Source organism: Copadichromis virginalis, linkage group LG22, assembly GCF_057382275.1.
Source record: "Copadichromis virginalis isolate Kocher_CV1m ecotype Utaka linkage group LG22, C_Virginalis_male_GT1.1, whole genome shotgun sequence".
Lineage (NCBI taxonomy): Eukaryota > Metazoa > Chordata > Actinopteri > Cichliformes > Cichlidae > Copadichromis > Copadichromis virginalis.
In genome coordinates, this window is record NC_140638.1 from 16326796 (window position 1) to 16353351 (window position 26556).

At 40.4% G+C, this 26556-nt stretch overlaps 3 protein-coding genes and 1 pseudogene across 7 annotated transcripts; 2 read left to right on the forward strand and 2 right to left on the reverse strand.

Annotated features, from left to right (window-relative positions):
- Nucleotides 1–872: 872 nt before the first annotated feature.
- Nucleotides 873–6847, reverse strand: vps72a (vacuolar protein sorting 72 homolog a). Its single transcript, XM_085447101.1, has 6 exons — nucleotides 6308–6847; nucleotides 3933–4085; nucleotides 2860–2977; nucleotides 2491–2667; nucleotides 1978–2122; nucleotides 873–1653 (listed from the first exon to the last, which is right to left on the reverse strand). Exons 1-6 carry the CDS (start codon nucleotides 6422–6424, stop codon nucleotides 1263–1265), a joined length of 1101 nt encoding a protein of 366 aa, XP_085303227.1. The 5' UTR covers nucleotides 6425–6847; the 3' UTR covers nucleotides 873–1262.
- A 141-nt stretch (nucleotides 6848–6988) lies between these two features.
- LOC146683073 (cathepsin K-like) lies at nucleotides 6989–22722 on the forward strand. Of its 4 annotated transcripts, XM_085447104.1 has the most exons (10): nucleotides 6989–7052; nucleotides 7130–7205; nucleotides 17580–17647; nucleotides 18808–18928; nucleotides 19011–19133; nucleotides 21305–21457; nucleotides 21544–21768; nucleotides 21875–22040; nucleotides 22376–22481; nucleotides 22561–22722. In XM_085447104.1, the coding sequence occupies exons 4-10, from the start codon at nucleotides 18809–18811 to the stop codon at nucleotides 22658–22660; spliced, it is 993 nt and encodes a 330-aa protein (XP_085303230.1). In that variant the 5' UTR covers nucleotides 6989–7052; nucleotides 7130–7205; nucleotides 17580–17647; nucleotide 18808; the 3' UTR covers nucleotides 22661–22722. The 4 variants fall into 4 exon arrangements, with proteins under 4 accessions (XP_085303230.1, XP_085303231.1, XP_085303229.1 ...); XM_085447105.1 differs by lacking the exon at nucleotides 17580–17647; XM_085447103.1 differs by lacking the exon at nucleotides 7130–7205.
- On the forward strand, nucleotides 6990–25852 carry LOC146683074 (cathepsin S-like). The gene is made up of 8 exons (XM_085447107.1): nucleotides 6990–7052; nucleotides 24055–24183; nucleotides 24431–24553; nucleotides 24621–24770; nucleotides 24861–25085; nucleotides 25165–25330; nucleotides 25408–25510; nucleotides 25596–25852. Exons 2-8 carry the CDS (start codon nucleotides 24064–24066, stop codon nucleotides 25693–25695), a joined length of 987 nt encoding a protein of 328 aa, XP_085303233.1. The 5' UTR covers nucleotides 6990–7052; nucleotides 24055–24063; the 3' UTR covers nucleotides 25696–25852.
- LOC146683075 (leucine-rich repeat and immunoglobulin-like domain-containing nogo receptor-interacting protein 1 pseudogene) lies at nucleotides 7294–13314 on the reverse strand (annotated as a pseudogene). Its single transcript, XR_014917768.1, has 2 exons — nucleotides 12929–13314; nucleotides 7294–9555 (listed from the first exon to the last, which is right to left on the reverse strand). The product of XR_014917768.1 is annotated as a leucine-rich repeat and immunoglobulin-like domain-containing nogo receptor-interacting protein 1 pseudogene (transcript).
- Nucleotides 25853–26556: the final 704 nt, after the last annotated feature.

The following is a 26556-nucleotide window of genomic DNA, read 5'->3' on the forward strand; positions in this document are numbered from 1 at the left end:
TCTGAGGCCTTGAAACTTAATTAATTGTATTTGGGGGGTTTAAGAGTGCTGGGACTATGGGACATTGTGCAGGGGAGTAGTTCGGTGTAGAAGGGGTCAAAGGTTTCACACTAGTCAAGCACTCAGCTGTGTTAAGGGCTTACTCTGTCTCTCTGTGATTACACACAGAGAATAAATATAGAAAAGCTAATTTAAGGTCCCAAAGGGATCAGCAAAGCAGTATTGTTCGAGACTGAAGCTCAAGCAATTTTCTGCCATTAACAATTCAGAGAGGAGAAAAATTTTTTTTTATAAAAGCCTCACAATGAACTAGAATATACTCTGAATGCTCGATGAGACAGCCCTGTCTGCATAGAGGCAGATAGAGGAAATAAAATAAAATTTAAACTATCAGACTACACATTAAGAAAGAACCAGGAGATAAATGTGGAAGAAACTGCCTCGCTGTCACCCATAAAAGAGAATATCTTATGCTTGCTTCTGTGTTAAAAATTAAAATGTATAACAGGAGGGAGGATTTAAAGCTTTGATCAATTAAAAGTGTCTCAGTGATTTGTCAGACGCAGACAATTAATTAAACTCCAGGGCCCAGGTTTTCCAAAACAGTGATGTTTTTTTTAGTTACGGTGCTGGACTGAAAATTAAAAACCAAAACATGACATTTAGTTCTTTGCCTTCTATCACTCAAAAACAAAAAAAAAACAAATACTAAACTGTAAATTAAGACGGGCATGACAGATTAAATGGATTTTAGCCTGGTGAAAACAAAGATGATTTTATGATGATGGGCTTATTTTCCCAGTTTTTCCTGTGGTTCCCGCTGTGCAGACGTCCCATTTTTTATTATAAAGCAGAACTCGTTTAACTCTCAATTATTACAAGTTCCCAAAATTTATTTTTTTGATGAGAACATTTGCAAACACAAAAGTAAAAAAAACCCATAAATCTAAAACAAACAAACTAAATAAAAAGAACAATCACAGCTGCCACTGTGCAGATGCACGCCTTTTTCAGCTGATTTCCACACAGACTTCACAAATAAGACTTTTTACATTTTAAGGCCATGCGGCAGCTGTTTTGGTTCTACTACTGTTTGTTTTTTTTTCCTTTTAGCAGCTCAGTGACAGCTCAAACCCAAAATGTCAGTTTTTTCCACTAGACTCCTCGTGAGCTGTAAGGACAGAAATAAAAACAGTGTTTTCGATCATTTCACTGAGAATTTCAAACAGAAACCAATCCTTTATCCTCTTTTTGAAACTAATCTATGTAGCAGCCGCACTCTGTTTCATAACCATTTTCTGCCGAGCGCCCTTTGCTGCTGAAGAGTCAAGTACCGTCGACCCTCCTGAAGTGTTCGGAAATCCATGAGCGGCCACGTATTTGCGGTATGCTTCCCGGATGATGCGGAAGGCTCGTGCGTTAGCGTACGGTATATCTGTGACTGGGTCTCGGTACAGCGCGGCCTTGTGGGTAACAGGACAAACCTCCTGGATGGGCACTTGAGGACTCGTCTGGGAGCTTGGCGGGAAGGCGACCTCAAACGCTTCGTCGTCACTGAATGTTATATAAGTGCGGGAGCACAGGCCTCCGGCAGACTGCTGGGAAGGTGTGGTGGGATTCTGCGGTGCAGTCTGGGGAACGTCCTGGTCCAACCTTTGGGAATATGACAAAACCAAGAATATATGTTTTTAAACATAATTATCAGACAGTTGTGCTCATAAGTCTACATGTCCTGGCAGAATTTATGATTTTCGGCCATTTTTCAGAGAATACGAATTATAATACAAAAACTTTTTTTTCCACTCATAGTTAGTGGTTGGGTGAAGCCATTTATTATCAAGCTGTTGTGTTTGCCCTTTTTATATGAAAAGAACGACAGAAAATACCCAACTGACCCCGTTCGGTCAATGTTTAAGCAGCAGATTACTCCAAAACAGAATCAAAAGAAAAACCAGGTAGCATCGAGTTTCTACGTACCCCTCAACATCAACATTTTCTTCTTTAAGGACTGGGTTTGAGACGAGGGGCATAAGGACTGAATGGTAACGGATGGTTGGTCCTTCAAAACGCCGCTTCTTGTGGACTTGTTTCTTCTTGTCTGCCTCCAGACGTTCGTAGTTTTCTGAAGACGTGAAGTAAAAATCAGCAACACTGATGTGTTTTGTTATACCGCACAAACAGCTTTAGGTAAAGTATTGGTGGAACTATACTGATTTACATTACAATCACGGGCTCTTCCAATCCTGATTAATAGATAATTATAATGTTCAGCTTACATAACTGGCAACGTGATACTCAGTACTCGCACATCCTGGAGTGCTTAACAGGATGCTTTCTGTCTGGTATCATTTCTGTTTTCTATGTTTCTGCTAAGACACACTAATCTCGACATTGGTTCTCTCTTTGCATAACAGGAAAGATAACCAAGAGTCCTGAATTACCCAAAGTTTGTGCAGATATTTAAAGAGTAACTCTCCAACATGTTCTCACCAAGTGATCGAATGTTGATCTCGGCTGTTATTTTCGCCTCAGCCAGCAGCTCTTCCTGGGTGAGGGGTCGGTCACGATGAGCGCCTCGTCGCCTTCGCGGGGCGTCCTGGCGTTCTTGTAAGCGCAGATTCGTCTTTCGTGTATGTTCACTGGTGGACTGTCGGACAGACTTCCGAGCTACACAAGAATTAAGAAATGCAGTGTTAAAAAAAAACAGCTGAATAAAACTTTTTAAACATGTTTGTAACTTTCCCACAATATTATGATCCATTCACTGAATGCACACAACTGGGAGGTTTATGCATCCTTCTTTTCAAATAAAAGGAAAACACTATGGAAGCATTAGTAGGAGGTTTAGAGAAATCTTACTCTCTGCAAAATCTTGGAATTCTTGTGGAATCCTCCTTTTTGGCTCCACTTTAGTTTTCTCCGTCTTCTTCTGCTCCTCTGTTCTTTTAGGTTTGGGTTTTGGCACTTTTATTGGTTCCTTGGATTAAACAAAGACAGAGAGCATTTTCAATTCGCATCTGTTTCACTGACATTCAGTTTGAGGAAGAAGATGAAAAACATTAAATGTTATGCTATAATCACACATTAAACATGTTCATGCCAGGAAATAAAAAATATATTAATATTAAAAACAATGCAAACTGTTATGTTAAAGGATTTTTTTTAAATCAGTTTGTTTTTAACAAATGTTAATACATGTCATTTGACAACCAGTGGCTTCTGTGGAGCTGCAGAGCAGTTTTAACCTTCGGCTGACTGACTGAGGTCATTTATATGTGTCAGTATGACATTTTTAAATCAAAAATCTTTCCTACAATGATTTTGTCCTTCAGCTCTTCATAGATTTTTAAAGGATTTGGCCCATCTGTGAGCCAAGGATAATGTACTGTTTAGATACCACTTTTCTAATCTCACTGAGTACTCCGATTCACTGCTGCAGAAGCCTTGAGGCAGATACTTAATGCCAATATGATGTGGAAAACAGCGAAACTGACAGAGATAAGAGGCTTAACTCCTTTTACCATAAAAATATAAAACATCATTAATTATATGTTAGAATATCTGGCACAGATAAAGGAAACAGCAAAGGTGAAACAGGCACAAACAGAAACAGAGCCACTTAAAAGAGTATTTCTGTGTAAAATATAATGGGGACATTAGTGGTCCGACTTGGCCATTAGTTGCTAAAAAGCTTGTTCACCTGAGGGATAAGGAGCACATGTGTGCAACTGTACCCATGTGGGGCTGAAGGACAACACAGCGATTAAAAAAAGGTGGTAAATAGTACTTTTCCTTTTCCTTTTCTTTTAAAGGGAAAAACAAATAGTTTCCATCTTTGTTTTTCAAGTCCGCTGCAAAGTGATACATGATGACACAAGGTATTAGGGCAATTAAATTCAGCTTAGCTCAAAGTTTGATTGGTCCTGCATTACCTTGTAAGCTTTGGTGACAACCCGACTTTTCCTTCGAGGTGCGTCCTCCTCCTGGTCACTGTCCGGCTCGTCACCCTCATCGATGTCGAAGTCACTGTCAACCTCGTCCTCTGTGTCTGAATGTTCTCCGTGATACTCATCATCTCCCGATTCCTGAACGACAAACAAATGGAGCAATAAATAAAAATCAGGAAAAGAAAAGAACAGCAGAACAAACCATCTGCAAGTAATCCGAGACATACCAGCAAAGACACCAAACACCAAATTTCCTCTGCATTTTTTCTAAGTGTAGTCTTCAGGCCTATTGATTAAAATCTTACACTTTTGTATCTGGCAAGTGTGTAGCTATGTATGCAAAGTCACATCCCATTAAGAGATTCAGTAATAAACAGATTATTTATTTTTAATAAAGATGTTTCCCCTCATTGTCAAAGCTACATCACAAAACTCAAACAAGCAGCCTTAAGCCCAAACCAGGTGCAAAGATAAATAAAATAACACAAATGCATTATGTGCACTAACAATGTGAATTTTCACATTTCTTAAAATAAATGTGGGTCATTTTGAAACCCAACATCCAACGACAGTAAAGATTTAGAAAGCAGCACAAGACAAAAATATCCCTGAAAACTGAACAGATAAAGGAAGCGTTTGCACACACAGGCACGTTCACAGTGCTTTATCAAAGTCCCAGCAGAGATGACTGAGGCATCTCAGGATCTGTTTGTGATTTTTTTATGAAGCCACTCTTGTCAGAACTGCCAGAGCTGCCGCTGCCAAATCCCCCTACACAAGGTGACCCCTGAACCAGCAGCTGTTTGAAGAAAATTAGCCACACTGTAAATTGAGGAAACAAATTAGCATCTTCAAAAGCAAACCATAACGTGTGAGATTGCTACAGCATCAAATGTTCTGACAAACAATATCACACAACTTTCTTCTCTCTTCAAGCGTGAAGCGGGAAAAGCTGGCATCATCTAAGCTCTGTTTACAGCTGGTGTTCAAACTATAATTGTAAGGCCAGCTCTAAACTAAGTCACGGTCACCATTTCGAATGAACAGTGGCAAGACGCACTCATTTTTAGATGTGTCCTTTTAATTCACCTCATTTCTCTTATAGTTCCAAAACTGTACTCTCAGATGTGAGAACCCCAGCCTGATGAAGAGCTTTCTCCATCTATCTTTCCATTTTGTGCTGCTAATCCATGTCCAGGTCATAGGCACAGCAGTCTAAGTAGAGAAGCCCCAGACCTCCCTCTACTGGGTCTGCTCCAGGGCTACCTCCTGCTAATACACACTCAAAACACCTCCCCTGGGAGGCATCATATTCCAATTCTTGACCCACCCCAACCGGCTCCTTCTGATATGTAAAGTAGACGCTATACTCAAATCACTGAGCTCCTCATTCTTTCTCTAAAGCCGAGCCCAGACACCATTTGGAGGAAACTGATTTCTGACGCTTGCATTTGCAATCTCGTTCTTACCCACAGCTCGTGGTCATAGCGAGGGTAGGAACACAGATCGACTGGTAAAATCGACAGCTTCGCTTTCACACTCAGTTTTCGCTCTTGTCAAAATCCAAAATCTGATGAGATTGTTTTTCAACATTACTACGGAAATGATGGCAGGAATGGTTACTGTTAAAAATCACAATCAAACACGACTCCCCAATTACCAGTGAGAGTTAATCAACTTTTAAACCACAACCTCAGCCTAGTAGAGAGGAAGTAAGTGCTTTCAGCAATGCACTACTAAATTTATGATACAAGACCCAATAAACCCCAACAAATATAAATAAATAAACATTTTATTGATCTGCCCTAACAAGAACATGATAAAACTAAAATAGCTTTTAAAATTGCTGTTTACATGATGCACATAACCCTTTAGTCAAGAGCTTCCTGACAAACTCTTTAAAAGTATTGAAGTATAATGCAGCGGCCCTGCCATATATGATACTCTCATTAGGATTTAATACTAAAATAAACGTGTGAAGATGTGCTGGCTTGTCTAAAAGGTCCGGATCGTGTAATGCTGTGAGAGTCTGATTTATATCAGTGAGACCCACTCCCAGTCATGTCAGTCTCAAAATAGTGAGAGATGTCTCCTGTACTAGTGCATGGTCAGTAGCCTGGCAGAAACTAAATTCTTCCGTTGTATTAATGTGTAAATAATATAAATAAGTGAGTTGGCTGCCGGCTTCATTGTCGGGCAGCAAATAGGTATGAACCAATTTCCCCAAAATTGAGCAGCAGTATTTCAGGCATTGCAAAAAACAATAAACTTTGTTTTTTGCAGGCTCTAGTTATTAACACTGGAGCCGGCTAATGCTAACTCTTTATTATCGCGCTCTGTTTATCAGTTTGGTTACTCACATCGTTGAAGCCTCCGTAAGTGGTCTTGTAGAACTCATCCTCTTCTTCAGCATCCAGTAGTTTGGACATACGGTTTCCCGCAGTCTTTCTGGGTTCGCGGCCAACTGCGAGGCTCATGATTGTGGTTTCAAAATATGCTAATCAATGCTAAGCTACTTAGCTCGTTATGTTACGCTAAAAGATATAGATCGTTTTGCGGGAACCTCTTTGACCTCGTCGTTACTCAGTATATTTGCTTAATTTTATGTTGGTGCCCATATTTTTTAGACCCTTTTAAATTCAAGGGATACTTTATAATTTTTCTTATAAGAGACGATAAACACTGACAAATGAAATGTACAACTGACCGCTAGCTCTCATTTAGCAAGCAACCATATCCGGGACTGTTGATCTACTTCCGGGCTAGCGGGCGGACTAAAAGTTTATTTTAGTTGTTTGGCTTGACATAGGAAAATATAATCAATTACACAGTTAATGCGAAGCTTCTATTAGAAAATATTCTATTCAAAAATTGTATAACTGTTTCATGAAACCGAGGTCTTCTTTTGCGCCGAGAAACGTATGCGTTGTCATGGCAACTCTGTAATTTTAGCGCACGATAATGACTGCACTACTCAGCAGTCTCTATCTACTGTTAAAGTCATTTATTTATTACGCATTTATTTATTATATTTGTTTATTGTTATATCCACCCCTTACCGTTTTAGCTGTCAGTTAATGCAGCCAGCTCCACTCACCGGTGAAGGTAAGATAAGTATTACGGTCTACTCGCCCACAATGTAAGTACAAAACTGCTTATGGAGATTTTTTTAAACCTTGCAGTTCACATCTAGACGCATTAAACCAAGTGCTGTGTGTGCTGCTCCTCACTGGATGCTGTAGTGCTGTAAATTTTTAAGTAAGTACACCAAATTTGTGAAAGCATAATCACTTTAATTTTTGTAAGTTCTTGGATAGAAAAATGTAAAAAACCAAAAACAACCAACTTGCATTTCACACATTTATTAAATAATAAACAGTGCAGAAATTAATCAAGAAAAGATCACATGCTACAGAAAAGAAGCTGCATAATAAACTGCACATTAACCTTAATATAAGGTTAATACCGCTATTGTTAGATTCTCCATATCTCATCAGTCCAAATAGTCCACCTGAAGTCCAATGTAATTGTTATTTTAAGTTTACTCTTTAATTTATTTTATCCTCATTTCCTTATTTTTTTGTGTTGCAAGATAAACATGATCATGGTTTGTCAGGTCACATTTCTTAAATGCAATTTAAAATATTATTAATTAAGACAACATGCTCATTATTATCAGATTCAAGCAAAAAACAAATAAATTGAAGCATCTTGCAGTTTATTCACTGATACCTACTAATATCAGGTGAATATATTCTTTGCTTATTGACTCATAACAGCTTCATGGTAAACCTCCCCGTTTCCATATAGCTGCTTGTCCCTCCATTACTGCTCGACATGGCGCTTCGTGGCACATACGCGATTGTGGCTGTGTGTTTTATCTGACCTTTGCCCTTACTCCAGAAGAACATGAAAATGAAACAAACACTCACAGAGCTGAAAAACGAGAGAAACCCTATGGTTGCTGCTATCAGTAGGGTCTTTACATCAAAATTGAGTTTCTGATTTCCGTTCACACCTGGAGCAGCAGATGGAAAGGCAGACCAACCTTTAAGACGAAATGGTTTCTTAGAAGATGATGGAAAGGTTTGGACATGAAGGCTAATGGGCAGGCTGTCGTTTCCCGCTGCGTTTGATGCCACACAGAGATACTTGCCACTATCTTGAGGCTGAGCATAGCGAACCTCCAGCGAGCCATTGGACAGAGCTCGTACTCTGCCGATGGGTGATAAAGATCTTAGCTGTGGGTTTAGCCATCTGACAGATGGCAGAGGGTCACCTTCGGCACTGCAGTGAAACACCACTGTGTGTCCCTGATCTACTTTCATCACCTGAGCTTTGCGGTTAAGAATTCGAGGTGGCCGACAGGTAAGCAAATCCGGCAGCTCAACCTCAGGGAAATCCAGAAAATTCCAGCCCTGCAGCTGGACTGAGGTAATGCAAGTTGGCGGACTTTCACCAAAGTCCATGTATAGTCGCCTTTGCACCACCCAAAGCAAACGGCAGTCACATGCCAGTGGGTTGTTATCAAGCCCCAGAGTTCTTAGGGTGTCCACTGAATAAAAAGCTCCAACCTCAAGTGTGGTAAGACGGTTTCTGGATGCATTCAGCAATCTGAAGTGGGCCAAACCCCTGAATGCTCCGATTTCAATCCTAAGCAGCGATCCCCCAACAAGATGTAACTCTTGGAGCCGGAGCAAGTCTCCGAGAAGGTTTGCATGAATGTAGGTGATGGGGTTAAAAGAAAGGTCAAGGTATACGAGATATACAAGGTGATGTAAGGGGATGTAGGGGAAGGCACTTAGGTTGCCGTGTTTAATGGTTAGTGATGTGAGGTTTAAGCCAAAGAGACTGTTCCCTGACAGACTCTCCAGCCAGGGGCAATGAGAAATGACAAGTTCCTTTAGGTGGACTAGGTGGCGGAAAGAGTAGTTTGGCAGCGTAGTGAGGCCCAGTCGGTGAAAACTAAGGCTTCTCAGCACGCTAAGTTGTGTGAGCGCTTCCATTGGCATAGCAGTAAGGTTGCAGCCATCAAGGTGCAGCTCCTGCAGACTGATTAGTCCTGTAAAAGCTTGATGAGAGACATAAACCAAGTCATTATCTGCAGCTTTCATGAACCGCAGGGAAGTTAATTCACTGAAAGTAAAGTCGAGGAAAACAAGAAGCTGATTGCTGCTTACATCCAGTAACTGGAGGTTTGTTAAGCCAGCAAACGCTCCCACTGGGATAATCTTCAGGTGATTGCGACAAAGGCGCAGAGTTCTCAGACTCTGCAAGCCAAGAAAGGCTTCCACTTCAATTATTACCAAAAGATTGTCACTTAAATCCAAGTCCGACAGCTGTGTCAACGTGTGGAACTGCTGACGCACCAAAGTCTTAAGCGTGTTGTGGGTTAAGTTTAGCAGCCTGGCTTCCTGTGAGAGACCATCAGGAACTCTGGTAAGTTGGCCACCAGAGCAGTTGACTTCCAGCACTGTAGCATTACAGTGGCAGGATGGCGGACACAGCCAACGCGTCTCAGATGTCAGTGCCACCCCTGCTGCCAACAGGTAGAAAGCTCCCCAGCACAGCCGTTGGTGGACGGCGCTCCTCTCGAACATCTGGTGACCTGTGTGCACGAGTGAGGGGATAGATAAAGTGAATCACAGGTGAAAGGAGTCACGGGTCTTTCTGTATACATTTCTTTACTCGTAAATGATTATTTTTGTATCACCACTGCCAGTTAGGAATAGAGCAAAGAGGAATTGGGTGTCAACTTGTCAGATGGATGGTGGCAGAGATCCATTGATGGGGTTAAATTAACTTTATCTAATGCCTGTCTGACTTTAAATCTGTTTAAACTCTACATACAATACACTTTAATTTACAAAACCTGTTTAACACAAGCGATGAATGTGGCAGATGTTAATTTGATCCTCATTCTTTGATTTACTCTCTAAAGCTCCCGAGGCCCTTTGAGATCTATGTGCCTGGAGAATTTACACCAACAAGGAAAGTATTAAAGTGCCCCACTTCAGTGGAAGGAGACAAAGCTTCCCCACTCTCATAATTCCATGGCTAAAAGATTTAACGTTGTTCCTACACAACATTAAGTATAGTGTCAGGCGGGCTCCAACAGTTTTTGTGTTTTTGTTGTTTGTGTGTGTGTGTGTTTTTAATAAAACTTGATATTCAGCTCTTTCTCTGCTCATCTCCATTCCAGCTCCCTCTCTAGAAGATTAACTAAATGGCTCTAATTAGGATAAACAGCAAATGTGAATATTTGATTCAGTCACAATGCTGAAAGAAGCCACTTATCCTCAGTTATGTGGCAATATGGTTGCCAAGCACTTATTAATTTGCTTGTCTAAGCGTTTTAGACACCACCACCGTCTCCCCCCCCCCCTTCCCCCAAATATGAAGAATGAAGAGAACACAATTAATACGATTTGTGGTCTTCTATGGGGAAAATGATCTCTCCTGCATGATCATGCATTTTGACTAGATAAGCCAAAAAAGATGAATGTGAAGAAAAAGATTTATAATTTTAAATCCAAGCCATAATAACATTAAACAAAGACCTTTAATGTATATAGAAAAATAACAATTTCTTACACGTGGCAAAAGTTTGTTGAATCATAACTAAACCCACTATTTAATAATGTGATCCTTTTGCTTGACAAACAGGAGGTGTATATGGAAACAGCTCGTACCCCTGAAGCCTTGTAAGGTGATATTTTGTCGTTTATTTCACACAAGATTTAAAAATATACCTTACAGGACCTCATGTGTTCTGATAGAGTTTCCTTTATTTGTAGACCTACAAATATTGGGAAATGTGCTTTTGACTGACTTTAAGTGTTAATAATTTCAGCTCATATAATACCTTTCATTCATCAGTTTCATCATTTTTCTCCTTTATCCTCACTGATGTGACATTTAAGCCAGATTCACATCTGAAGTGCTCTCCAAAATCATCCGTCTGAAACCTCGACACCTGAGCGATTCACTGAGGGAGGCTGGGAGTTGAAAATTTGAGCTCATTATTTTGTTACAGTTCTCAAAGCTCAGGGACAAACCTCCACACTGTGGATTAGTTTAAGAAACACATTCTCCTCTAATGTGAACAACCAACGACAAAATAAAGATATTAAATTAAGATTTTAACTTCTCGGTGAACCGATACTGCAGTTCATTCAACAGAATCCATCTCTGTATGAGATTATCGCTTCACCGCTTCTCCTTTATCTGTTGAGTGTTACCAGACAAAAGTTGCATCACGCTGACCTGAATTGCCCCTTCCAGGTTGCTCGTGCAAAAGCACGGTGCACCTCTCCTCTAAGAGGCTGCAGTCCTGTGGATAATTTTATTTCAGCTTCAAAGCTCTACTCGGAATAAATTACACCCAGAAAAACAAGAGCAGATTGCACGCTCACTGTTTTTGTTTGATTTTTGTGGATAGAGGGAGAAAGAGTAAACCGGCACCACATGAGGCATCACGTACGAGAGTTATCTGTAGTTCCTCGGTTACATGCCTCTCTGGGCAAGATTATAATGTGAGAGTAGCACATACTCCCTGGCCAGTATTACAATGACTATTTTAGATTTTTAAATTATTATTATTGTTATTATTGTGCACATTCTTCAGTTTCTACAAATGATGGAACTCATTTAAGGTTTATTATTTACAAAGATTGTAAAGAAGGACTGGTGAAAGCTGATTAGAAGGTGGCTGTACTTTACGTCAGTGTCTTTTTAATTTTTTTTGGCAAAGGTTTAGTAAAGTTCAGAGCCGCTGAATTATGGATCACAAATAATTCTGATTATTTATAATTTTCTTTAAGATGTTTGTAACAGAAAGTCTCGCAAAGCTTTCACAAAACATAGAAAATACAATAGTCTGCTGTGCAAAGGTTGTCAATCAGACATTACATAATTGAAGACAGTAGCAAACATAGTGCCAGTAGTTATGGAAAACAAAGGTCATGATCTTATTATTCCTAGAACTGTGATCACATAACAGAGACATGCATGACTGGAAGGACGCCTATTACAGCTACTAAAATTTTTTCAATCTCAAATCATCATAAGCTCGTTGTATGTATTTTTATTTTACTTTGCCACATCCGCCAGTAGGTGGCGGAAAAAGCAAAAGCATTTCGGTGCCTAGAGGAAACACTGTCCACAGGCTTGGTGCATAAGTATTGCCAAGGTAGTGTCTTAATGTGTTGCCAGTAAACACATAATGGTGGCTCTGTGGCTGAACATGTGAACATGTAAACAGTTGTATTCCTGTTAAACTTTGGTTGCACGTCGGTAAATACGACGAACGTTGCAGCTCATCAGAAAATGTGCTGTTTGGATTCCCAAGAGCACGAGAAAGAGAGAGAGATAAAAAAGCAACACCTTCAAGTGTGAAGCCACCCTCTGTTTTGGCAGCTCGGCTCACACGTTGTTGTGCTGAGCTGCACAGAGCGTGGCACATGTAAGAGAAGAGATGGTGTGAAAGAAAGAACGATGTCCATTATGTTTGTGACATCTCTCACAAAAGTGACTGCAGATAAGAAAGTACTCGTATGTGCTGGACCTAAAAAGGTTCATTTGCCGCACTGATTTTCACATTCCTGCTGATTCTGATCCTGATTTTACTCTTGTCATCTTTGCTTTCTTAGAATTTCCTCAGTCATTTTCCACATGATACATCCATATAAAGACGCCACAGTGGAGTGCATGCATCTACTTTTCAGGTAATTTTACATCAGCACTGGTGTCTGCGTGGATCTTGGGAGCGGAGTCTGATTGCTGGTGGTGACGGCAGCTCCCGGTGGCATTGAATCACGGAGGAGTACTCCTCCTGAATTCCTCTGGGAGGGCACATGCTTGAGACTGAGAATAGTTTACAGGTGTGCCTTGGCAGTTTAAAAAACTCAGGATGGTGGTGCAAAAAAGGGAGTTGCAGTAGTTTGTAAAGAAATCAAAGGAAAAGCAAGCAGCCAACTCACCTTCTCTTCAGACTGATGGGTTCATCATTGTAATAGCTCCATTTTTACATGCAAATGACTTTTCTTGTGCTCTTTGTTCTTTTTTTTATTGTTCTGTTTTATATTGTTCTACTTTTATACCAATAGAAGAAAACAGAACTAAAAAAAACCCAAAGTAGATGTGCCAGTCTCTCAGTTCCTCCTTACGTCAGTGCTGATCAAAAATCCAATCCAAATGTACCAAGAAACTTCCCAGAGCAATCAAACACATCACCAAAAAAAAAAAGCTTCATGCTCCCATTCCTCAAACTGAAACTCTGAGGGAAGCGCGATGCAGTAGCTCAGTCCTCCTGTTGTTCCGCTGTCCTCATGGCAACAACAACCTGGCTGCGGACGCGCGGGCGCTTGGTGCATGCTGGGGGATTATATGCACTAGCTCCTGGACTCCATCCAACACAGTGCACTGGATGACGGGAGGCAAGCACAGGTCAGCCAAATGCAGAGATTTATGTGTAACACCAGATGGGGATGAATTTCAGCACTCACACTTGGAAATAAAGGAATATCTTTTTAACTCTTTTGCCCCATCGGAGGCTTCTTAAAAGTTTGATTAAGACATTAACCACAAGTTCCTCTGTGGTTGTAACACTGTGGCTGTTCATCCAGTTTAAAACTAATGTAAGACTCCTGAAAAAGGAGGGACATTAGGAAAGGTGGGATTTCTAACAGTTGATTGGTCAAGGTCCATGAGACGGTGTAATGACCATGCTTTCTTTTCCACATCAGACTCAGTTTGCCCACAGCTGTTCCCTGTATCACACTATATCATTCTAGCAGGTGGGAAATGTAAATGTACAGCTTAGTATTAAAATTTAATGCAAGTTTGACTCAAAAACTCAGCAAATCAACCAAACCTTGTATGGCCACTCTTAGAAAATCAGGTTTATTGTAACAAGCAGGACTGTAACTGCTGCTGTTACTAAACTGCAACCTTGAGCTTTGTCTTTTAAGTTGTTGTCTTGACAACTGGAGACAATTTTGTATGTTAATGTAAAGCGGGAAAAGCAGGCCTTTCAAAGAAAGCAGGCTACAAAAGTATGAATAAGGTGCCCATTCATGTAATTTCCCATTCATTCATACAGTGGACTGATGTTTGCGTGCTGCTTCGACCACAAGGATTATTTTTTTTCCTCACATGTGGAGCTAAAGCCATGAGGCACAATGTTGTTTCTGTGAGGCAGCAGTGCTAGATGTTACATACCGTGGTGGCAATACTTAACCGAGGTTTTCATTTTCCTTAAATTCCAATTAAAATCTAAGAGTAAAATTTAAATTTTAATGTTTTTTTCTGGTATTTGACTTAGTTCAGAACGTCTCGTGATATTACAGCTTAAAATCCAGAAGAAACTGTGTAACTGTTTATCTCTCACTGCCTTTTATGTTTATGTTGGCCAATTTTTTGGCCTTAGAATATGTAGAAAAAACTAGTTCAATTTTATTTTTGATTTTTGGTGAGACTTTGAATCGAAAGTCAAAGGTCTGTGTTTTTATTTCCATACATTGCTTGCTTGTATGTCAGTAAAGATTGTCATCTTGAATGTTTCATTGATCAAGTTCCCACATTAAGTGTTTCCTAATTCAGTTATTTTATTTATTACTTGACCTCCAATAATTATCCCAGGGGGTATATAAGTCGTTTTTTGAAGTAACCCGTGTAGGGTTAGAGAAGTGTTTAGTGTGATCTGGAACAACAGAGTCATTTCTGTTTATAAGTGTGGTAGAAGCTAAATTTTGGGACCAGGCGGGAAAGTACGAAGAACTAGTGTAGCAATATCATCATCACAGTAAACAACTGTTTCATGTCCAAAACAGAAAAAGCTCTGCAGAGACTTTAAGCAGCTAAATGCATTTATTGAACCAATAATTAAGACTAATCGACACTTGCATGGTTAGATTTAATAAACTAATTATAGTCTCACTATAATTATAAAAATCCTGTTTTTCAATGGTCGGTTCAATTACATAACAAGCTGTTCTGCATTGTTTAGGAGGGGCTAGACTGAAAATGAGAAGTGACACAGGTTCCCGAGCAGCCAGAGAAGCAGATTCAAAATTATTATCATTATTTGGTGTTAACTATTAGAGGTGGACTATAACATGTTCCCTGATTTAAACTTGCTAAAGAGGCAAGATGATTCGACTGTTTTCCTTTCCCTTCTGTAACTGAATAAATCTCCTTTAATCGACTGTAAACTGGGAAAACATAACAGGTGTAAATGATTTTCTGCATTTTGAGTTTTAGTTGCTAACAGCCACCTACGCTGCCCTCACTCTTAATTGTACTTTGCAAAGAACTTGCTGAAATTTGAAAGCACTCCCGCCGGATTCAGCGAAAGCCAACAAAACGATCAGGTGTTTGAGTCGGGGGTTGAATTCCCTCTCCGCTCAGCTGCATGATTGTGAGATGTAATGATGCAAAACATGCACAATCACCAACGAAGAAGAGCTTGTGCTGAGTCAGGAACTTACCATCTGCTACCTTAAGGAACCTGCATTCATCAGCAAATCTCCGTCCAACCGGGCATTCAGGAAGAGGCCGGATCAGAGATGGAGACCAAAAATAGCAAAGGCCACCTCAGATCTCCACGTTGCATAATGTCCTTCTGTCCAGTTCTCTTCATATAGTTTCGTCATTGCAGCTCTCCGCTGTGCAGACCGCTGCCATGCCTTTGGGTTTTTACAATATTGTACAGAAAGCTGACAGGAAATGAGAGCGAAGACGGCTAAAAACTTGGTGACCAGCAGATCACGGTATATAGCCACAGTCTCCAAACCACTAATCCCTCTTCTCTTGGTTTACTATCCACTTATTCACGTTGCAGTCGATGATGATCAGCTCACATCTGTTCTTTACATTCTGATCCGTTTGTCTTCTTAAGAGGATTTTGTGGCACGCTATTTATTTACCAACAAATGTACAATCATCAACAGCATCAGCTCGCATCTGCTAATAACACTTTAATTGGTCAATGCACAAAAATAAGCAGAGCACACTAACATATAAAAAAAATTCTATGTGGATTTTTTTCCTTTTTATGTTTGTTTTAAATTGTGGTCTCACATTGACCCTTTTTGCATCTCTGAAAATGCACTTAAAATGCCTCTTAGGCAGTGGACACCTTAGACCCAAGAACCATGAAAAACATATCTATAATGTGTTGTTCAAGATGTAATAAGGACTAAATGTGTTTGTGGCTCAGGAGGCAGAAAGAGGCAGTCTTCTACTAATCTGAAGGTTTGATCCTTGGCTCTTCTCGTCTATATGTCGAAGTGTGCTCGATGTTGTACCCTGGGCTGCCTATATAAAAGTGTGTGTATGAATCTTAAACAAGGTGGTTAGGTATAGAAAAAAATGATGATGGATGAATGTGGGTGTGACTGGGTGAATGAAGCAATTCAGTAATTTACTTTTTCTTGTATGGCTTCTGGACATTCAAAAGTCAGCAACAGGATCACCTCACAGAAGAAGCATAAGCAGCCTGAAATGGAGAAGCTCAGGTTGGGTGGGTTGCAAAGTGTCTTGCAGAGGCAACTACTTGCAAGCTAAAATGGATCAAACAGCATGCCCCATGAGATCTGACAGCAGGATGTGCAGCAGGGAATTCACTGATCGGCTGATCCATCAGTCTTTCTTGCTGGGATTGATTCCCCAACCTGTCAGAGCTAAGAATCCACAGCTTTATTTACATACAACTTTACCAAGTACACTCAAGAAGTAAATACAACAAGCATGAGAGGAAAAGGAGAACCTGTCATCTTCTTGCGGTTATTTGTGGTAGTCTTACAACTCTTCTCTCTTTTGTATCCCAGTAGTTGTTAGAAAAAGTCACATTTTAGATGAATGGCTGCTGCATGTCAGAGTAGAGAAGCTGCTCCTCTGCACTGAAAGGACCAGTATACTTTTTGGAGACCCGCACAGATACAACACAGACCACATCAGATTGAATGACTGGATCATGGTGCATCCGGTGGTTGTTTCCACTTGTATACAAAAACAAGACGTGAGGAAGTTCACGTCAAATTCAAGAATAAAAGAAAAACATTTGAACAAGAATGATCAAGAGTTCTGGCTTGACGTTCAAAACAAGAATCCAGAAAGAAAGAGCATTTTTTAATACGCCTCTTTTAGTTTTCTACAAATCCACAGCATGTTTGAAGGCAAAGAGCCCTGATGATTAAACTGCAGCTTTCAAAACAGACTCGCTCTGACCCTGTGTAATTCGATTTAAATTAGCATCATTAGGCAGTAAATCTGGATTTTGCTTTTGGTTGTGGCAGAATAATAAATTAAGCTCATGTGCCCTTTTCTCATTTCAGCTAACAGCTACAGTACGTCAAAATATGATTCAAAGTCGTGATTAATTATAAAAAAATCTCCCTGAACTACAAAATCAGTTTCATTTCTATCAGTTTATTCTGAAACGTTTTCATTTCGCACGTATTTCCCTCCACACGCAGGGGTATTTTCATCATTTAACTTTCACCATGTGCAACTCTCATACGGGAAGCCTAGTTTGTGTGGTTGCAGCTGGTCGTAAATTACATTCACATGACGAGGCAGTGAGCAGATGCATAAAAGCTCGCATCAGGAAATAAAACTTCCTCTTTTTAGGCGTGAAGATCTAAGCGTGCTCATACCGGGTGAACTTGTCTTTCTGGGCGAAGTCATTCTGCAACAAGGTGAGTGTGACTCTTTTCTTTTTACACGTCTTGTTAAATTAATGGCTTGTTTAAGGTTATGGATGTAAGCGAATAATCATATGGTGTCGGAAAAGATTTACTGAGAAAGAAGCTGGGAGATTACAGTAAGAGATTACGGCTTGAACTTCTCTGTTTTGCGATGGAGTAATCTTCAGACGTCTGCTCTGTAGATGAGAATCATGTTTACAGGCTCTTCTGCTTTTGTTTACAGACTGTGTTTCATTGCAAATGCAGTGTTGTGGTTTTGTGCACTGAATGCTAATCATGCTTAACCCTTTCACGCATAGTGGTTACTACAGTGGACAGCTATTCAAAGGCTGATTTCTTGTATTTGTGTCAGTGTTGATGGTATACTTGCACATAAAGCACTACATCGGGCACTGATGTGCCACTCCTTACCCTGCCACCCACTGGTCGTTTAATGCTACTATAGATGTATGACATGTTTCATTGTAATTTTTGTTTTCTCACCCTTTCATGCATGAATTATGACAACCTCAATCAGGATTTTTAGTCATCTTTTCATGCCTAAAGATGCCTAAAAATCCTGATTGAGGTTGTCATAATTCATGTATGAAAGAGTTACTATGTTTGCGTGACCATTTTCAGGCTCAGTGGTGACGGAAACCTGGAGTTTATCATTCTGTGTTTGAGTTGTATACATTCCCGCACTGTTTATACTGGGACTCTCTTGTAGAGTTTTGTAAACCTGAGCCGAGATCTTCTCAGAGCTCCAACTTTTCACATCTTTCAGTTTAAAGGAAAATACTTTTACTGCATTATTCCTAAACATTATCATTATCAACATTTTTAGACCAAAAGTAACCTCAGGTGCACACCAAATCACAGAAAGTTAGATACTGAAATTTCAAAATGCAATCCAAGTTGCCTAAGTTGAAGGCAGCAAGCTTTTGTTGTTCAAATTTAGATCATGAGGAAATGATTGAGAGGGGGTAGGGCTAAATAAGTATATACTTTTGCCTACTCCTTTTCAAACAACTGCATGGAATGATATTATGAAATGTTGGTGAATCTATATGTTTGAAATAAAAATAAACTGAACTGAACTGAACTACTGAAGTGATTAGCTGATTAAACAAGGATTACATCTGCTTTTCTTTTTTCCCCTTCCTTTTCAGTATGCACACTTTGTGTGCTGTGTTGCTTTTGGCCTTCGTGGTCCTCGCCTGTTCTTCGCCCGCTGTGAACAAATTGTGGGAAGAGTGGAAAACCAAACATGGAAAAGTTTATGATAATCAGGTAGGACTTAAACAGACATTTTGTCTTTGTTACCACATATTCTGGCAAGGTTTGAATGAGACAGCGCGGATTTGTGTTTCAGACCGAGATCGACTTCAGGAGGGCAGTATGGGAGAAGAACGTGCACTTGGTGTTGAGACACAATCAGGAAGCCTCGGCAGGGAAGCACAGCTTCACGCTGGGACTGAACCACCTGGCTGACATGGTAGGATGCTGCTGCTGAGAAGACAGGATGTCTAAACTTTCTAAATCTAGATAACAATCTGTTATTGTGCAGTCGTTCATTAGTAACATTAAAACAGCTTCAAGGCTCATGGATAGAATTGCATTAAATTATCTAAAACTATCTGCAGTCTGGAGTGACCACAGGAAAAATATCTGAGTGCTGAACAAAGCTGTAGCAACAGTAGAAGACAGAAGAGGAACAAACAATTGCAGGATCGGTGCACTTGGTTTGGCATTACCATGAATTCTATGTAAAGTAGAAGTGAGATCTACTACAGAATAGGCGCTCATACGATTGTGGTAGTAACTGCTGACTTTAACCACAGCTGGTTTCATACAGTGACTGTAAACAACATTCAGAAACTTCATTGTCATCATTTGTCTTCTCATCCTGACAAAAACCATCCATCTTAGTCTGATCTTACTGGTCCTTCTCAGTCCGAGTCTGCTCTGCAGTGGTCCGCATACCCTGCAGTGTCTACACTCAGTTTGCAGCATTTAGTGGCAAAACCACTACAACAAACATGTGCTGTACAGCTGAAATCGGTCAGAATAATAACAGTAATTTGTCTAGTTATTATTATGATTTTTGTTCCCTGTATTTCCCTGCACAGGAAAATCTCTGGGTTATATTTTAATCTCAGTATATTGAGGGGCACATTTTGAACATATTTGAATATCAAGTTTTTAAAATATGTTTTAATATTAGGGAGTTGAGTTGCCTCCAGTCTATATTATGACTATTATGGCCTTGCAGCCACACTTTGAGCCACATATCGAGTATAAAGTCAAAAATCTCTACACAGACAGGATTGGTGTCTCTCTCTCTCTCCTTGTCTTTCTCACTCATGTATTAACCAATATGTAACTATTACACAAATCACACTCCCAAATCATTGTATAGTTGTGCTGATGATGGCAGAAATTTTGACAACAAGAAGAAGAATCAACCAAACTGAAAACATTTAGCAATTCTGTTAAACTGAACAGCACGAATTGCAGCGCCAGACTGGAGCGATCACTCACAGGAGCGTATCTGAGAGACCTCTGGTGGATACAAACATTTTAACACCGTGTAAACATAACCATATGTTTGCCATCAGAACCTCAAGCGCATTCATGCACATTGATCTTTTGCTGGTGCAAGATGGACGTGAATGACCACCACTGTTAATCTGCAGATAAAACTGCATCCCTGCGGGCTTAATTTAAACAGCTCTAATCTCCCTTCATACAATCAGATTAATTTAATCCAGTATGGGCTGGGCCAGCCTGGACAATCAAGATGCTTATTTTTATGTACATAAGGACCCTTATGTAATGCTGGAAATATATAACAGAATATAGAATAAGGGTTGCAAACTGGTTGGTTCTGTGCCGTTCTGGTTCAGGTTGGACTTGCATAAACTATTAAATGAAATACTTTGCTTATGTGCAAATGTCTGAGAACCTTGCATTTTATGTGGACTTTGTATTTTAAATAAAAGGATCTCAAGAAAAAAGTTTCATCAAATGTTTTGCACATTGAAAGACCAGAAACACAAAGTGCAAAAACCTTAAAATATTAGAGCAACATGTCAGTGTTACAGTGTTGATTTCTTGTTCCTGCATGGATAATATTTTAAATGAATGAATGGATTGTTAATATTAAAAAACAAGTGCAGAAACAAGAGAGGAATTGTATTCTAAGTTAGAGGGGTTTTGTTTTTGATTAAAAATCCAGGAAGCCCGAGCGGTAAAGCCTGGATGGGCGTGGCGTGTTGGCTCTCTGCAGGAAACTGGCAGAAATGTTTGGGACACATGCAAGCTTTTGGCCCGCTGTCAGAGGACAGAGTGCTGCAGTTGCCTGGGTGAATAATGTGAGGCAGCTGAAATACACTCACATGTAAGGAGAAAGATTCTGTTTTTAAAGCTGCTGTGAAAGATAAAATGACACAGAGCCTTATCTGCTACAGCTGGACTGTTCACCTTTTGTATTTTATGCTCTTCGTCAAAGACAGAGGTGATAGTTGGAAGGGCAAACACACAGCCAACCCGAGATCGGTGCTGTGTTTATACATTCGGTGTCAAGTGAAAACAATGCTGTTGTGCAGAGGTGATATTTAATGGTGTTTTCATTTTATTTACCGCTGCCATTTCTTTGCCCCCAAGACAGCTGAGGAAATCAATGAGAATCTGAACGGCTTGAAGCTGGAGGAGACCGTTAATTTCACAAATGGCACTTTTAAGGACGTGAGTGACTCACCGTTACCTGCGAATGTGGACTGGAGGAAAGAGGGCCTGGTGGGTCCTGTCAGAAACCAGGTGAGATCGGGTGTTGTAAGAAAAGGAAAATCATTAACGCGATCCCGTGACAAAAGTGACACTTTGTACTGTTTTTATTTTCTAAGGGTTTGTGTGGGTCATGCTGGGCCTTCAGCTCTTTGGGAGCTCTCGAGGGCCAGCTGAAGAAGCGCACTGGTACACTTGTTTCCCTGAGTCCGCAGAACTTGGTGGATTGCAGCACCCAGGACGGAAACCTGGGTTGCAGAGGAGGCTACATCACGAAAGCCTACAGCTACGTCATTCGCAACGGAGGCGTTGACTCGGAGAGCTTTTATCCCTACGAACACAAGGTCATCCTCGACACGCACAAAGAGAACTGTAGGAAAGAGGGTGGACAAACACAGAAAGACTGACAGTGCTTCTGTCTTTTCATAAATGTCTCGTTTCTCTTTGCAGAATGGGAAATGCCGCTATTCTGTCCAGGGCCGGGCTGGCTACTGTTCCAAATTCAGCGTCCTTCCAGAAGGAGATGAGAAGATGCTGCAGAAAGTTTTGGCATCAGTGGGGCCGATCTCCGTGGCCGTGAATGCCATGCTGGAATCTTTTCATATGTACAGTGGAGGTGAGGAGGCTAAAAGCTTCACGGTGCAGGAGATTCTAGTGAATTTTACTTTATTTGCTGGTCTCTGATCCAGAAAAAAGGCTTCAATCCCAGAGGGATAACTCCTCTTGATTTTCGTTAAGTGGCTTAAACAGAATCATGCATTCATTCACTTGAAACTGGTGGAGCCCCCTCAGGGAGGTCATACATCTCCTACTTTCATTGCAAAGTTTGCACATTACCGCTGCTATAATTTTAGGTTTGTCAGCCCTTGGGAGGCCCTTAGCACTGACCGGCTGTACCACATATTTTTTACCTTATGTATTTTTTTTAACTTACACGCCTGCATTTATTAGGTTTATACAACGTACCAAGCTGCAACCCAAAGCTGATCAATCATGCTGTGTTGCTCGTGGGCTATGGCACAGATGGAGGACAAGACTACTGGCTGGTGAAAAATAGGTAAACGTACCTCCGATTGTTAACCTGTAAAATATTTCCGATATTTTGAACCTAGATGTGAATGTTTTTGTCTTTTCAGCTGGGGAACTGCATGGGGAGAAGGAGGTTACATTCGGCTTGCCCGGAACAAGAATAATCTCTGCGGCATCGCCAGCTTTCCAGTCTACCCTACAGTGTGAAAATATGGCCCACTAACTCAACTTAGTTTATTTAAATTATTATTAAAGACCAGTCAGTGTCACTGTGTTTTATTTCACATCACCGCTAAAGATGCTTAAAGTCCAACCAACTGAAATAACTTTTCATCTGATAAAAAAAAAAACAATATCACTGTACTTTAAATGTCTGACTACATACTCACACATGTCTGAGACTGAAATACTTCAGCTCTCATTCAGTAGTGTTGTTTCTACATTGTACTCTATGTATTTATTTACTTTCTGCATGTTAAACCTCACAGATTTAATAATAGTGACAATGACAAGTGAAAAAATTGAAAGATTCATAACATTTTGTGCCATGTAAAAATACTTTATGCACATTCGCTTATTTGTACATTTCTAAGCACAAATTTACACTCAAGAACAATAAAGATTTGTTAATCAAATAAGGACTGCTCGGTGTTATCTTTTAAACTGGAAATGTGAAGCTTAGATGTAAGCCCACATGCTTTTAAATCAGTACGTGGCTGGTGCACAGTATACAGACAGCATGAACGGTATACAGTCAGTGTAGAGAACGGGCATCAGCCAGGACAACTCATGAAACATCTGCTCACATCTGGTTGAATTCAGGTGTGTACATCTGCAAAGAGCAGCTAGTCAGCTGATCACAGCCTATACTTTAAAGAAAATCTACTGAAGTTCTCAGTAAAAAGTGAGTTGTGATTCTCTTCCCCACACTGAGCCATTACAACTGATTTTAGTTCCCCCACCCTTTGATTCCACTTTAACCTCAGACTGGACTCCTTTTCCCATTTAGAGGCAAAGAAAACGGAGCTTTTTTTTTCTTCTTTTTCTCTCATCCTGTTCTACATAAATGATTCAAGCTGTTATTATCAAGCTGATATTATTTTATCGTTACATTAATACATTAATATAGCACAATGTTCAGTAAGCTTGTATAAAAATAGCCAGTAAAAATCTCCTCCAACGAACTACTTCTTATTTTTAGTACATTTCAGAGCCGATACTTTTTCCACTTTCAGTTCAGTGAAAAGGTTGAATCACTACTTTAACTTTTACTGGAGTATTTTTCAACACTAGTGCACTGTGGCCACAAAGGGATGGACATGGCAGGCATTCACTGCTTTTTACCAAGTACCTGAGTAAATCAGTGAATGCAGGTTTGATGGGTTTTTTTCAAGTTTGTCAAATAATCTGAACTGCATACAATTTATGTGGATGGCTCATATGACAGCCCCTCTCAGTGCTAACATACTTCAGCTGACTTTAAATGTAAATTGATACCACCTGTAAACTCTGCTGCTCCAGTCCACTTAAAAGCAGGAGCCACACTGCAGGCTGTTTGCTTTGTCACACCGTGGTTGGAACCCGTCTTCTTCTTTTCCCAGATTCTGAAAATGTTTCAGCGCCTGCTTTTCACAGTCTTGTGTGGATTTGCAGTGGCCGATATCAGTTCGCAAACAGATCGACACTGGGAGCTATGGAAGAAAACGCATAAGAAAGTATATTCTCACCAGGTAAAACAAAAGTGGAAAAATACCAAGGTGCTGAATCCTGTAACTTTAACAGGAATGTTTCATGTCTTCATCTATATAAGTGTTTAGCTGGGTTCAGTTTAAGCATATAAGTCTGTTTAAGCTTTATTTTAGAACAAGAACCCACCTTGTGTTTCATTAACATCAAGCTGTTTGGATGTCTGAACTCTGGCTTAGTTACGGTGCACATATATGCCACAGAAGATTTGGTGTAACATTTATGTTCCAGATTGAGGAGTTGGGACGCAGATTGATTTGGGAAATGAACTTGAAACTGATTAATCTTCACAACCTGGAAGCCTCACTGAATTTGCACACTTACGAACTGGCAATCAACCACTTCGGAGACATGGTGAGCATTCTCCTCAAACTTTACATCACTTGATGGTGAATGGTGTGTAATTTCTCCATGCTTGCAGACCCCTGTGGAGATCGCTGGCACTCTCATGGGCACTAGGGTACCATCTGACCTGGAGATGGTTGCTGCGAGCTTCATAAAAGTCAATGCTTCTCTACCAGCTTCAGTGGACTGGAGGGATAAAGGCTTGGTAACTCCAGTCAAAAAGCAGGTGAGGTCCTAGCTGGTCCCCTCAGATATCCACACATGTAACAGGAAACCTCTACATTTTTAATCATGTCACGAGTAACCTTTCTTTTAGGGTTCTTGTGGCGCTTGTTGGGCTTTCAGTGCGGCTGGAGCTCTTGAGGGGCAACTTAAAAAGTCTACAGGCATTTTGAGATCTCTCAGCGCTCAAAACCTGATTGACTGCACCACAGATTATGGCAACCGGGGGTGCAATGGTGGCTTAATAGCACGTGCCTTCAAGTATGTTGTTGATAACCAAGGCATTGCTTCTGAAGATGCTTACCCCTATATCGGAAAGGTGAGTCAAGCTTCCACTTGCAGGTAGACTGTGATTAAACCTAGATGTTTCTCATGTTAAAGAGTCTACTACTTTTCAGCATAATCAGTGCAAGTACAACCCACTGTATCGGGCTGCTAACTGCTCAGGGTATTGCTGCTTACCAAGGGGGGATGAGTTTGCACTGAAGGAGGCAGTGGCTCTTGTGGGGCCCATCGCTGTTGCAGTTGATGCTTCCAGGCCACAGTTTCGCTTCTACCATCGTGGTTGGTTACTTTATTAAAATGATGCACAGATTGAATCTTAGTCAGAGTTCCTATATTTGCCCTCCTGTAACCAACAGGCGTGTACATGGACAACACGTGTACCCAGAAAGTGAACCATGGCGTGCTGGTTGTGGGTTACGGCAGAGAGAAAGGACAGGACTTCTGGCTCGTCAAAAACAGGTTGTTCTGAGTCACTGGTTGATGGACTGGGTTTCTTTGTTTCCTTTAATTTTGAGTTTCATGACAGCAGCTGCTTTATTTGTAGCTGGGGTGTACAGTTTGGAGAAGAAGGCTACATCAAGATGGCTCGGAACCGAAACAACCAGTGTGGCATCGCTCACCATGCTTGTTTTCCTTTTGTTTGATTAAGTTGGGTCTTTGTTTTATATTTTGTTTTTTGTTTAAATAAACTGGATCACTGACATCTTAACATGTTGGAAACTTTATGAATTTGCTATAAATTTTAATCTGAATTTGTTCACTTCTATGGATCTACATTATACAACACTGGTCAACCCAGGGTCTCCCTGCCCTTTAGTAATTAAGGCTGGGAATTTGCTATATAAATGCCAGCTGACAGTTCCCAGTCTCATTTTATTTCAATTTGTCAAATTGTATAAATGTGGCATTTAAAGAAACTGTTTTGTGGCTTGAGGCAAGTTTAAATGGGCTCTTTAGATCCACAATCCTCTTGACTCTCATGAGCAGCCCCTGCTGCACCTATGACTCAACTGCAGCCAGTTTCTGTAAAACAGGGCTCCATTAAACTGCAGGTTTAGAAAAGGTACAACAGGACTCCTGAGTTCAGATGTTGAACCTGCACCAGCAGCAGTGACATCAAACGTACTCCATCAGTGATTCATGGGCCCCAGCCAATGTTTTTCTTCAATTAGACACAAACTAGTTCTAAATCATCATGGAGAGCATTGCTCCCAACTGGAAAATGAAAAAGCATCAATCACAATACCGCTTTGACCTCCAGGTATCTGGTATTATGAGGATAATGCTGCGCTTAATTCAAATGTCTGAACCCACAGCTGTTGTCTGCTTCCTGTTGGATTGCTCTGCTCTGTGGGTTCTTTATATCTGTTTGGCTAACGATCTCTCTCTTTTCATAACTCTGCTGTATTTGATCATCATTCTAAATATCTGCAGAGGTCTCTTAGTTTTTACAGCCTGAGCTGCTGGAAGCTCTGCAATCTGAATATAAGCTGAAATATATGCAA

Excerpts from the sequence above, each read along its gene's own strand:
- vps72a (XM_085447101.1), bottom strand. The coding sequence starts at position 6,424 with ATGAGCCTCGCAGTTGGCCGCGAACCCAGAAAGACTGCGGGAAACCGT. Across the intron at positions 2,123-2,490 it reads GATCAACATTCGATCACTTG|AAAACTACGAACGTCTGGAG; the intron begins GTGAGAACATGT and ends TCACGTCTTCAG. Across the intron at positions 1,654-1,977 it reads GAAAATGTTGATGTTGAGGG|GTTGGACCAGGACGTTCCCC; the intron begins GTACGTAGAAAC and ends ATATTCCCAAAG.
- LOC146683073 (XM_085447104.1), top strand. The coding sequence starts at position 18,809 with ATGCACACTTTGTGTGCTGTGTTGCTTTTGGCCTTCGTGGTCCTCGCC. Across the intron at positions 18,929-19,010 it reads GAAAAGTTTATGATAATCAG|ACCGAGATCGACTTCAGGAG; the intron begins GTAGGACTTAAA and ends TTTGTGTTTCAG. Across the intron at positions 22,482-22,560 it reads TACTGGCTGGTGAAAAATAG|CTGGGGAACTGCATGGGGAG; the intron begins GTAAACGTACCT and ends TTGTCTTTTCAG.
- LOC146683074 (XM_085447107.1), top strand. The coding sequence starts at position 24,064 with ATGTTTCAGCGCCTGCTTTTCACAGTCTTGTGTGGATTTGCAGTGGCC. Across the intron at positions 24,184-24,430 it reads AGAAAGTATATTCTCACCAG|ATTGAGGAGTTGGGACGCAG; the intron begins GTAAAACAAAAG and ends TTTATGTTCCAG. Across the intron at positions 25,086-25,164 it reads CTTACCCCTATATCGGAAAG|CATAATCAGTGCAAGTACAA; the intron begins GTGAGTCAAGCT and ends ACTACTTTTCAG.